General features: G+C 34.5%; 1 protein-coding gene across 2 annotated transcripts in view; it reads right to left on the bottom strand.

Annotated features, from left to right (window-relative positions):
- Positions 1-421: 421 nt before the first annotated feature.
- SLCO4C1 (solute carrier organic anion transporter family member 4C1) overlaps positions 422-14,023 on the bottom strand; it is a 77,476-nt gene continuing 63,874 nt past the window's right edge. For both annotated transcript variants that reach the window (XM_020890442.2, XM_070465858.1), the window contains 5 exons: positions 13,406-13,559; positions 9,643-9,833; positions 7,957-8,021; positions 6,521-6,658; positions 422-3,584 (listed from right to left, as the gene is read on the bottom strand). In XM_020890442.2, coding sequence (XP_020746101.2) covers positions 3,424-3,584; positions 6,521-6,658; positions 7,957-8,021; positions 9,643-9,833; positions 13,406-13,559 — 709 coding nt within the window. In that variant the 3' untranslated portion in view covers positions 422-3,423. The remainder of the gene's footprint in view (positions 3,585-6,520; positions 6,659-7,956; positions 8,022-9,642; positions 9,834-13,405; positions 13,560-14,023) is intronic.

A 14,023-nucleotide genomic window follows, 5' to 3' on the forward strand; every position in this document is an offset into this window, starting at 1 on the left:
GGGTACAAAAAGGCTAAAGGAACCTGAATGTGTTAAACTGGAGGGAAAACATCATTACATCTCAAATTAATGACCAATGTGATTTCTTTAAAAGATATTGTACTGAGTATTTTGATAATTCATGATGAATTAAATATATAACCTTTTGCAGACACATTACTTTTGGTGTCAGATACTTAAAAACAAACTATCTGTAACATATATCCTTATTATATCAATCCTATATATTCATCTGCCTTACATGGAAACTGTTGTGTGAAAGAATCTCAGTATGTATTTCATAATGAATGGCTTATACTGAATTAAATACATCCACTGACACAGCAGAAATCACTGCATTAAATTACATTCTCAAGTTCAAAAGGACAGATTTTCCCTCTCCCAACCAACAAATGTGTGTGTATATATAAACAGAAATAAATCATATTTTAAAATCTGTGACTTTAATAAGATTAAACAGTTAAACAAGTACAAACATTGATATTTTAAAATATATAAATTTTACATAATTATTTATAATAAAGATTGAAAAAATAGAGCTAAAATTTTCTTTGCATTTTCTTCCAATTTACACAGGTAAACAATTGTACAGTTCTTTCCATATGTAAAGAATTTCCTACAATTAAGAAAATCCAAATGTTAAATTTTAAGACATATATTCAGTTATATACAAAAAAAATCACCAAATTACAAACTTAAAAATCATTATAAATTGTGAAAAATACATATTATAAAAAATTATGTTCTGAAAGTAGCATAATACCAATTCATATAACCTAGGTAACTCCAAAAGAATAAACAATGTTCAAAAATTATAGTAGTGTCTATATTGCCCTAGCATAAAAGGAGGTATTCTTTGTAAATATGTATGTTATAAATGAGTCTGACTTCTTTCAAGTGCCAAAATTATTTTCACTTTAATCACTTTCATTACAAATTTTGTAAAAATGTTTATCATCTACTAAAATTGAGTATGCTGAACACAGTGAAACCCTTGATAACTAAAAATCATTGTGAATGCCAATCATTTAGTGACTTATTCATTCAACTATTCCTGAGTGGCGTGATTTTTTCTCTTTTCTCTCAAGTGGCTTTAGACTAATATGTTTTATAGTTTTTGTTTCCACTCTATAAATGAGTTCTTGAGGATTTGCCATTATTTTACGTCTATAAAATGCTTCCACTCAACTGCCAGCTTCCACATATAGGATTGCTGTTGTTTAGTCGCTAAGTCGTGCCCGACTCTTTTGCAACACCCTAGACCGTAGCCCACCAGGCTCCTCTGCCCATGGGATTTTCCAGGCAAGCATATTGGAGTGGGCTGCCATTTCCTTCTCCAGGGGAGCTGCTCAACCCAGGGATCGAACCCAGGTCTTCTCCATTGGCAGGCAGATTCGTTACCACTCAGCCGCTGTGGAAGCCCCACACACAGGATGTAGAAAGCCTAAACTCTCCCTTGAGCCTTGGCTCTGAGAAGCATTTAAAAAGTGTCTGAGTGGGGCTGCCCTGGTGATCCCTGGTCCGGGAAGACCCTACATGCCACGGAGCAACGAAGCCCGTCTACCACAACTGTTGAGCCTCTGCTCCAGAGCCCGGATCTGCAGCATTTAAGTGCACGCAGGAGGCCATGCTCTGCAGGAAGAGAAGCCACGCCAAAGAGAAGCCTGAGTCCTGCCGCTGGAGAGTGGGCCCTGCCCCCAGCAATGAGGGAGAAGCCTGAGCAGCAGCGAAGACCCACACAGCCAAAATAAAAATAAGAAAGTAACCTAAAATGTGTCTGGCTGGGCAGGAGGCACACTACTTCTGAACTAGGAGTATCACATGTTTGTTCCCCTGTCTACCTTGAACTGTCTCTTTGGTTGTTATGCATTTCCTGCTTCTCAAGCACCTGGGTTTTTGGCCACCCATTCTGGCTTCAGCCTTTGGTGCTTACGTGTTCCTAGTTTAAGTAGATCTGTCTCTCTGATGGGTGATCCACTGCTCCTCCAATTCCCTAATATTCATGTGTGCTTGCTTGCCTCACTTCAAATTCATTCCTCCCTGCATCTCAATCTATAAAGCTACTCAATTCTTGAATCGCCTATGGCCACCAATTACCACAAAATATAATTCTTCAAAACTCTGAATTACTAGTGCTTCTGATCCTGCTCTCCTATCAGGCCTTTACCCATTTCGTTACTCAATAAAACACTAATTGTAAACAGCTAACCTAGGAAAAAGCTGATAATGAGTCTCATTAAACCAGTAACCTTATTTTATGAAATTTCAAATGGGTATGAACTGCAACAATTTTCTTAATCAGTACAGCTCTTGACCAGGTAGAAGTTATTTTTATTGATGTTTACTGGTGTATGTCCTCCACAATTCTGAGTACACAAAGTTGGCCAAAGTCTGAGCTGAAAAAATGAAATTATAATGCTATATATGTGAAATAGTTAATCTTTAAATAAACGGATCAGTTAAAAGTAGAGTTTAATGTTTTAACCAAACAATAATACATGCCTACAATAAGCAAAGCGCTGCTTATGTGCTATAATGTACTAGGTGATCCGTTTTTCAAACAACAAAAGTTGAGCTACTGAGTATATAAACACTGATCATAGTTCATGAAAAAAGCTTTTCAAAGAAAATCAATAAAATGGACATAAGCCATTTTTTTTAAAAAAGAAATCTTTTCCTATCTAATTGGCACTTTACTGAAGCTGGCACCTTCCTCTGGAAGACATGGAACTGAATAATACTATCAGAGAATAATGCTAAAAATCAGCAATATCAACAAATCACTTCCTGGAATTCTTGAGTTAAAGTGAAGATATGTGTATAGAATGCCAATATTTCTGAATGCACTGTGTACTGGGACACAAAAAAAGATAATTAACCGACATTCTAACAGTTCACTAATTGTCTATAATAAATCAAGGACAGACTAGTACATATACATTTAAAAACAATATTATTTAGATAGTTTTAAATTCATGTTCTTTCAATAACAGTTCTTGAAACTTAGAACTTAAACTAGATATATTTGAATTTTTACACCATGAATTTTCTTAAAAAGGCCAAACTACTGACAATGATAATTAAAATAAAACAAGTTGTAAGAGGGATAGAAATATCACTTTGGTTTTAAAATATAAACTGTTAACTAAACACTGGCTTTTTCTTTCTAGTACTGTTTATTAGCTGGGGATTTCATCTATATATGTGTGTGTGTCTGTTTTGAGGCTTTTGATGAGCTTTGAAGGCACAGGTCTGTTTCTTATATTAAAACAAAAACAATTAACAGTCCATACATACACAGGAAACACATTTAATTATAAAAAAAAATTTCTAAAATATGATTGTCCATATTGGATAGTTAATGCTGCAGTGATATGCACTCTTACAAACGCAGGCCAATTTTCAATCTTTTCTTTTGCGGTTTCATCCGTCATTCCCTGCTTTGCTGAGATCACTTTCTAATGAAACCGTAGTCACAGCTGCATTCTGATTTTGAAATGCTACATCTGTGACTGATGGTGGAGGTTTATACAAAAAGACTGCAAGTCCAATGAAGAAAACAGTGATAATTTTACAAATAACACCTAAATAGAAAAACAAAAATTAATCATGGATTTTAGGCTTTAATTATTACAAAAATTGATCCTCATTGAAAATTCTTCATGAATAGAATCTCACTACATAAAGAAACTTTCACTTTTGTGTAAAGAAAAGGAGTATACAGGCAATTAGTTTTACGTTTTTAATTTTTAAAACTTTAGTAAAAAAGGTGATAGTTTTCAATAGAACATTGTCTACAAATCAAAGAATGAGTCTTATTTTTTCTAAACAATGAAAATATATATAATAACTATTCTATTTTTGGCTATGATTGTACATTCTTCTGGAGAAGGGCATGGCACCCCATCCTACTATTCTTGTCTGCAGAATCCCATGGACAGAGGAACCTGGTGGGCTACAGTCCATGGGGTTGCAAAGAGTCAGACACAACTGAAGCAACTCAGCATAACATAGCATACATAGCATGTACATTCTTAACCAAGGAAAGATACTGATAGCTTACAATATCATTGAACGTGAATAATCAGTTGCAAAATTTTCATGTCCATGATGAAAAGTAATTCTAAAATTAAAAAAAGCTTCAGAGTTCTTAGGAGAAAGTCTCTTTGGCAATATATAATATTCAATACTTAAAATTTACCTTTAAGCATCAACTAAAAATACAAAACATTTAGATTCACATCACAGGCTTCAATTTATTTTCAAAGAACTCTGAGAGTTCTTTGAAAGAATATCATCTTTCTTACCAAAGTTTTAAAAATTTAAAAAGAGACTCTTTCTCTTTAAAGAAACTAGTTCTGGTCATAGTACATCTAAGTGCTAACTAAATACATTAAATAACCTCACATTGTAGTTTTTGCAGTAGCTAATTTGTATTAATCATTAATATCTGACTTAAACTGGGTATTTGAGAAACAGAAATACTCATTGAGCTAAGCATTTCTAGATTTAGACTAATTATAGGTACTATTATTATAATATTTTTGGAATATTTAAAGGTACATATGTTTCTGGTGGAGGAATTCTCATATTTATCACGGAGTAGGTAAAAGAAAAATTATCTACATTTTTGGTCAAAAAGTATAAACATAACCAATTAAATAAATTTTTAAACATAAAAATACACTGAATAAAAAAAATGTTTCTTAACAGGTAAAAGTTATAGGAAGATTACTTTTGCCTATTTTAGTCAGTATTTACCATCTCATTGTTTTCCTAGATTTATGTATTTATTTCTTCAGTGGATAATTTATTATTCTGTCATTATAAATTCAGACAGCATACTCTGAATTTAAACACATGTAGGAGAAATAAGGGGCTTCCCTGGTAGCTCAGTTGGTAAAGAATCCACCTGCAATGCAGGAGACCCTGGCTCAATTCCTGGGCAGGGAAGTTCCCCTGGAGAATGGACAGGCTACCCATTCCAGTATTCATGGATTTCCCTGGTGGCTCAGACAGTAAACAATCTGCCTACAATGCAGGAGACCTGGGTTCAATCCCCGGGTTGGGAAAAATCCCCTTGAGGAGAGCATGGCAACCCACTCCAGTATTCTTGCCTTGAGAATCCCCATGGACAGAAGAGCCTGGTGGGCTACAGTCCACGGGGTTGCAAAGAGTCGGACACGACCAAGCAACTAAGCACAATTTCTTAGGTTGTTTCTCAAATTTTCTAATTTTATCATACTCTTTCAAATTAGATGCACTGCTCTAGTTCCTTAATCTTAATTTCCATTGAATGCTTAACCAAGACTACAGAAGACACACTACTGAAGGCAAAATGGGTTAAACATCATGGCTAACCTGTTATATCATAAAAAGGTCTCTTACAAAGTACCTAGGAGCCAAGAATACATTCTGACCTAGGCTCTATGTGCTCTCCAAAGCGCAGGTGCTTAAAAGACAGTCATTCCAGTTTCTCAGAATTCTCTTTTAGCCTTTTGTTATACTTTCCAAAAAAATTTGAGAAAAATTGTTCAAAGAAAATTATATAATATGTGATGCAATGACAGCTAAAATGTTACTCCCTTCTATCTTGGACTGTGCCTCACACACTCTAGGTATGGCCTTTTAAAACATGCTTTGAGCTGGAAATAGAACTGCCGTATGACCCAGCAATCCCACTTCTGGGCATACACACCAAGGAAACCAGATCTGAAAGAGACACATGCACCCCAATGTTCATCGCAGCACTGTTTATAATAGCCAGGACATGGAAGCAACCCAGATGCCCATCAGCAGATGAATGGATGAGGAAGCTGTGGTCCATATACACCATGGAATATTACTCAGCCATTAAAAAGAATTCATTTGAATCAGTTCTAATGAGATGGATGAAACTGGAGCCCATTATACAGAGCGAAGTAAGCCAGAAAGATAAAGACCATTACAGTATACTAACACATATATATGGACTTTAGAAAGATGGTGACGATAACCCTATATGCAAAACAGAAAAAGAGACTCAGATGTATGGAACAGACTTGTGGACTCTGGGAGAAGGCGAGGGTGGGATGTTTCAGGAGAACAGCATTGAAACATGTATATTATCTAGGGTGAAACGGATAACCAGCTCAGGTTGGGTACATGAGACAGGTGCTCGGGCCTGGTGCACTGGGAAGACCCAGGGGGATCGGGTGGAGAGGGAGGTGGGAGGGGGGACTGGGATGGGGAGTACATGTAAATCCATGGCTAATTCATGTCAATGTATAACAAAAACTACTGTAATGATGTAAAGTAATTAGCCTCCAACTAATAAAAATTAAAAAAAATAAATAAATAAATAAATAAAAATTAAAAAAAAAAAAAAATAAAACATGCTTTGATAACTGATTTCTGCTTCAGGACTAAAGGACAGTCCAACTGCATGGACCAAACATGTCAAAACCTAAGTAAGTAACAATAAGATATTTTTCCTCTTGTCATAATCCATTTACTGTAAAGTTATCAAGGCACCACTTACTTATGGCCACTAGCATATAGGCCATCTTGACGTTATTATAGACCCAGCAAGCTCCTTTATTTCCACATTCGTTAATATCCCAGAGAATACATGTGCTGTCTATTGTACTGCCAAATATAATAGGTCCAGGTATGGTGCCTAAAAGAAATCACATGTAAAATACATTAAAGTTTACAGTAACAGGGTTTTTTACATATATATTTTACATAAATGGGAAATAGGTATTGATCTGTCTATCCTACAAATCAATCAGTTCATGTACAAGTGATAAGAATATAAAGAAACAGATAAAACATTCTAAAATAATTGTACATAATTATTATATATTTCTAGTCAATTCAAAAATTTATTTTAATAAACATCTTATAAATGTATTAGTAATGTATTTGATTAATATTTACTTAAGGAAATATTTTTGTTCACTGCTTTTCTAATTTAATAAATGTCTTTGAAATTACCTATTATATTTTTAAAAAATCAAAATAAATATCTGATGCATGGAATAAGTCTCCTAAACTTCAGCATATGTATAATGTGTGCATGTGCACGTAAACTAATATGGGTGAGAGTATACACATATATACTGTATATACATGCATACATGGGAGTGTACATGTACACACACATTCACACTAACATGCTGCGTTCACCATTAACTGTACAACTACGGGCAAACCCCTGAATCTCTCAGGTCCTTAATTTATTCATCTAAAAAACGGGAAAATCAGTCTAGGGGATCTCTACCATTCCCTGCTTTTGGTTTTCATTTTTATAAACAATTGTAATAATATGTGTATAATATATTTAAAATTATACACACAAATAATTATGTGTAAGACATGTTTCTGTCTTATTATTCTTCCTATATCTGGAATCTTAAATTTTGGGGGCCTTAAGTTATTTCTTCCATCAATTTTTAACTAGACACAATATATACAGTAGTTTTTTACTGAAACATACAAAGTCATTATTTTTCACTGCTAATGCAAGAAGATTATGTCCCAAATAGAGTTAAATGCAGGGAGAAAAAGGAATTACAATGGTTATAAATAAGATTTTATCATAATTTATGTTGGTAGTAGGTTTTATATGAATAAACAAAAAATTTGTCTTTTACTATGCTCTATTAGAAATGTGCTGGTGATCATATGTCATATCTTAAATAAATATAATATACTCTTTAGGGTTATACTTGTGACAGAATTGGAAACCACAGATAATCAGATAGGTAAAAAGTAAAGTCCATATCTTTCTATATGATCTATATATACTACATCTTGAATAATGGAAGATAGTTTTCTTCAATGACAGTTACATAGTTGTCCACTGCAAATAAACTAATTGCTTTCTTAGCACATATTGTAAGTAAATAAATCAATAACAGTAAGGAATAAAAATAGTCAGCAGTTACCAATGCACTTAGAAAAATGACATACCTAATAATCGAAGCAACGTACACTGTATTCCCAATGCTAGAGATCGCTGCCTTTGATTAACACACCTGGAGATATTTAATGCATAGGAGACAAAAAATAGTTGTACAGTATATTTACTCTTTGAGAAAATTCATTTTTATATGAGCTCAGCATTTCTAGATTAAACACTATACGCAGGAAGTAAACAATTATTTATAACAGCTTATATACAGTTCAACCTTTCTGGAACTGTAAGAGAAGAAAAATTTTATCCAAGCTAAAACAGTACAAATAATACCAAAGAGAGTTAAATGAGTTTTAACAAATATACAGAATATGTAGGAATAACACCAAACATAAAGGAGAAAGGACATTCATTAACCAGACTATTTATTCTTGACTATTTGACTATTCTTTGAGTTACAAGTCACACGACTTAAGTTGCAAGCAAATAACTCTTCCTCTCTTACTAACTTTGAGACAAAAATTACACCTGTGAGTTACAGTTACAAATTAGAGTCAGTGTAAAACAGTTTCTGATATTTGATTTGATTCCACAATAAATCTTTTCAGTAATAACTCTCAAATATGGATGAGACATGATGTTTGCACACAAGAGAGTTAGATACGAGATAAAGGAGATCAAGCAGTCTTTAAAAAGCAAATATGTAGATAAAAAGTGATGTAGATAAAATAGGTGTAATATTAAAACACTACTTAATGCTTTTAGACAAATCTCTAAAGTTTCCATTTGTCAAAAAGTATGTGAACAGGTAGTGACTGAGTATCAAGAAACAAAGACTGAAGAGGTAAAAAATCTAGTTTGTTAGGAAATACAACAGAAAGGCTGATGAGCTTATAAAATGGCAAACAGGAAATAAAAATAATAGGAAATATCTTTATAGCTCAGATGATAAAGAATCCACGTCCCAATGCAGGAGACCTGGGTTCGATCCCTGGGTTGGGAAGATCCCCTGAAGAAGGGAAAGGCTGCCCACTCCAGTATTCTTGCCTGGAAAATCCCATGGACAGAGGAGCCTGGGGGGCTACAGTTGGTGGGGTCGCAAAGAGGAGGTTCAAGACAGCGGGGATATATGTACACCTATGGCTGATTCATGTTGATGTTTGACAGAAAACAACAAAACTCTGTAAGGCAATCATCCTTCAATTAAAAAAAGTAAATTAATTTTAAAAAAAAGTCAGATACAACTGAATGACTCACACACACACACGAAGAATGAAGAGGCAATGAAACTATGAAATACTGTGAAGAGCCCGGTGACAGGCAGCATTTTTACTGTTTATAGGAAGGCTTACTATAACAGCACCTACTGTATAAGGCAGAATGCCCGTCATTCTGATTCTGACATGTAGAATGTATTCCCATTTCCATCATACTCGAATACAACTGATCATAACCCCAACTTACAACTGAAGCCTCATTACAGGAGCAGAAAAAATAGCATTGAACAGATGTCAAGTAGGTAACGTTAAGGCACTTTCGCAACCATAATCTCATTAAAGCCTCAAACATTTCTGGTTCAACGAGGTAGCTCTTCCAATGCCATAGAACTAATGATCTAGTAAGGGCTGAATTAGTACTGGAACCAACAGTCAATATAAACCCCAAATGCATCCCTGAGTCCAGTTTCTTTTTCATTCAACATGTTGCCTTAGGGATGGCAAATTTCACAATGAATCACATACCTTAGGATGGCCACGGTTACAGGAGTACCAGCCATGAAGGTAAAAACAACTGCAGCAAAGAAAATGCCAAGGAACGGGGGCAGGTTTTTACAATGACTTGAGCACTTTCCAGCTTGAGCTTCAAGACTAACACTTGATGGAGTAGGCGTTACATCAATTTCCCCTTCAATACAGGAACAGTTATAATATACCTAGAAATATCAGACATAAACATATGGAAAGTGCTTATCTCAAAAACATTTTATCATCGCAAATTAAGTGATTTCTAGACATGGCAAACACTCTTACAGAATCTTAATTCATACACAACAAACAGTGATGAGAAACAGTAATAACCCTTAAGAAATTAAGCAAGTGAAATCAAGGGGCCATATTTACAAAGTAGAATGCTCTGTATTTGACTTTAGTGTCTATGATTTTAACTTGTAACCTGTTACTGATTCATGTCTTATAAGACAAACTGACAAGAATATAACTATTAGATGATCTAGGGGGCTTCCCTGGTGGCTCAGATGGTAGAGAATCTGCCTGCAATGCTGGAGACCCAAATTCAATCCCTGGGTCAGGAAGATCCTCTGGAGAGGGAATGGCAACCCATTCCAGTATCCTTCCCTGGAGAATCCCAGGGACAGAGGAGCCTGGTGGGCTACAGACCATGGGGTCACAAAGAGTCAGACACGATGGAGTGCTCACTCTCACAGACACACACATTCTAGACTGCTTTCAATAGGCCAATCGCTCAGTTTTCCTGCTAATTTTCTTCTTTTCCATTATTATGATACAAAGAAAAGCATGCATTGTGACAATCTCACTATCTATGCTAGCTTGAAAGAATGAACACTTAATATAATTTTAACCATTGCCACAGTAAAATTAAATAATACATTACAAGAGCTTGGGAAAAAAAATTACTGCTTTCAACTGAACTTTTTACTGTAATTTTCTGAATTATCTTACCAAAAACAAACTGTATCCCTCTTAAGATGACATATTTACCACAAACAAAAACCAGAAGTTATTACATTATCCTAAATGCTATTTTATATATAACAAATTAACTATTTAATATATGTATACACATATATATGTATGTATACATATAATAGCATGATATGTTGGAAAGTAACATGTTTTAAAAATCAAAATATTACCTTTGTAGGAAAATAATTCAGGTATATGAAAAGTGAGGCATAATCATTTTGCAAAGGCTTTTTACATCTCAACTATATCCTCACTACAAATCTTTGTATATGTTTAAGGCCACAATAAAGTCAACAGAGCTAGAGAAGTCAAAGTCAATCAGGTCTTTTATTGCTCCAAAGGCCAGAAACCACTGGTACTGACTCAGGAAATCCAGATATGGAGGTGACATTCCTAAAATGACTTTATGGACTCAGCAACCAGATACACCAAATAATGAAATAATGGAGCCTTTAGAAATATTAAGAAGAAAAACTGAAAACAGTATTTTCTATCTTAATGAAATCTTACAACTCTCTTACATAAAAAAATATACAGTTCCTATAATATAGCTAACTATTAGTCAACATCTGTTTCTGTAGTTTAGACCAGTGGTATGAAATATATTCTATTTCTGTGAAAAAACATGTACAGTTCTTTATTACATTATTATCAATGCATTTTTGCCTATCTAAAATATTTCATTTAAAAAATTCAGTGAAAAAATGAGTTGTTACATGGATTAGCTGGGCATAAAAAAGCCAGGACAAATAGAAAATTTGGAAGCCAAACTAACTTGCTTTTCTAAAACAATCCCTAGAAGACAATTTACTGTTTAAAATGGTAATGATAATTTTTGGTGACAAATACAAATATTGAATTAACCACGTCAAAATGACCAATACCATTTCAGGTGTGCTCTGGGTATTAGAATTTTTTACTTATTTACTTATTTATTTATTCATTTATTTTGGTTTCTTTGTGCAGGATGTTATTTCTTTCTATACATTTTGATAGGTGGATAAAACCCTTCCAACAATTTAATTCCTTGTCATAATCTTCTAACTGAAGTTAATCAGTAGCACTTACTGATATTCTTTTGATGATATTTAATATACAGGAAAAAGCTACCTACTTATCTGCTTCGCAAAGGAATAGTTTACCTTCTAGATAGTTCTGAATCTATGATATGTACCATGCTCCCTTGTGGAATTTGATCCCTTATAACTGACACAAATACCTAATTTTTTCAACCTGTTTTGAAACTAAAGCCTCCCCAGATGTCCACAGATTTGAAGATCTGACAACCCTCAGTTTTGGGGCTTTAAAAATCTTCCTGATGTCTTTCCTAAGTCTTTATAGTAACTTTATGGTAGTGATCTAATTAATTAGTTTTATTCCAAGGATTAAAACTGCACATGTCAATCAAGTCTATTAAATCTGCTATGATTTATCACATTTTTTTCTGCCACATTTTCAATATTCTTACACAACTATTTTTAAATCTAGTAAGCAAAATTTAAACTACTTTTAAATCTAGTAAGCTCCAGGAGTTGGTGATGGACAGGGAAGCCTGGCATGCTGCAGTTCATGGGGCTGCAAAGAGTCGGACAAGACTCAGTGACTGAACTGAACTGAACTGAAGCTAGATAATACGAAAAAAAAATGTTCACTCTTTCCCACATTCTGGTTGACCCCCAGCAGAAAAATGAAATCCTACATCTCTGCTGAGATAAATGTTCAATGTATTTATCACACACGAAATCCTTAGGTATGTATACATATGCAAGACATTTATGTGTGTGTATACATGAACATATAAATATGTATAACCACACCCACACAGATATCCATGTTAGTTCTAAAAGAAATATGAAGCAATTTTGTGATCTTAAACTTATTTTTATGTAGGAAAAAAAAGAATGCCGTATCACCAATCCATATTTCAAATAACCAAGACTGTGCTGTTTTGTCATATAATTCTTATGTATCTTATTCATTGTAGTCTTTTATATATTTCCCTCAGATCTTTTCAAAGTTATCACATTATCTGTTAATATATAACATAACCTATTATGTACTACTACTAATATGAATATTATTTTTCCCAAGGCTTTCAAATTGAATGAAGATAAAATTTTTAGATTGCAGATATAGTACAACAAAATTCTATGGGATTTTTTTAAAACTATTTAATTTAATTTAAAAGAAATCATATTTAGGTAAGTTAATATGCATTCTAATCCAGTACTAAAAGTAACTTTGCACTAGAGAATGGGTTAGTGATTTGTATTTTTTAATGTGTCCATCATTTAGCAAGTAAAGGCAACCAATATTTATTCAGTTTTTATTATATACAATGTACTTAGTAAGAGTAAGAGAAGTTTCCTGACTTCAAGGGACATACAGTATAGTTGAAAAAAATAAAACAAAGTAAAAAGCTAAATAATATTACAGAAGTGATGTTTAAAGATACATTCGAGGACCTGCCATGACGGTAATTGAATCTGAGGCATAAAAAGCAGGACCGTCTGGGGCATCTTTTAAAAATTACGGCAAGAACAGCAATGAACTGTAAGCGTGTAAGGCATTACTGCTGAGTGCAGGCGCAACGCCGCACAGCAGAGCTCTGGAGCTGACTCATGGCACTTGACTGAAGCTTTATGCCTGGCTTCTGAGTGCAGGAGTCGGGCCCGGGAGAAGAGACTAGGCGCAGCGTAACCCCACTAGAGGAATACAGAAGGGCACCCAGAAGCACACAAACATGGCCTCGTATGGCAGTAAAGGAGCAAGCACAGGTTACCTTCGGGTGTCTTTTGGAAACGGATTGTGCACAACCTGCAAAGCAGGGAGAAAAATACTGGACTCCATCTCCTCCACAGACAGGATAGTAATACGATCGCAGGCAGTTACAATCGGCATTACAAGGAGCGGTCAAGTTTCCCAGTTCCCCTGTCCTGTCAACAAGAAATAAAAGATGAATAAATTATCTACGTTATAACTTTTAATGAACAGATCAAAAGCATTGCTATATCTTGCCATTCAGTCATTTATTCACTCACTTAATGCTTATTTAATTAGTGAACAAATAAACAGAATGTCTGCCTTTTCACATAGAGCTTAACTTCATGTGGAAGAGACAGGCAGTAGAAACAACAGCTATATAATAGAATGTCAATGTTTTAAAAAAACATAGGCAGAGTAAGCAAATAAAGCGGTTTTCTAATTTCTCAGAGATAATTTTTTTTTTGGTGGGGGTTGGGGAGGGCTGGTTCTGGGGATTGTAAGACATTCAGCAGCATCCCTGACCTCTACCCACTGGATGTCAGTAGCATCCCCGTAGCTATGACAACCAAAATGTCTCCAGACACTACCGTATTTCCCTAAAGTGAACGACAATGAAGTCGCCTGGTCACGTTCA

This window comes from Odocoileus virginianus, chromosome 3 (genome assembly GCF_023699985.2).
Source record: "Odocoileus virginianus isolate 20LAN1187 ecotype Illinois chromosome 3, Ovbor_1.2, whole genome shotgun sequence".
NCBI classification, from domain to species: domain Eukaryota; kingdom Metazoa; phylum Chordata; class Mammalia; order Artiodactyla; family Cervidae; genus Odocoileus; species Odocoileus virginianus.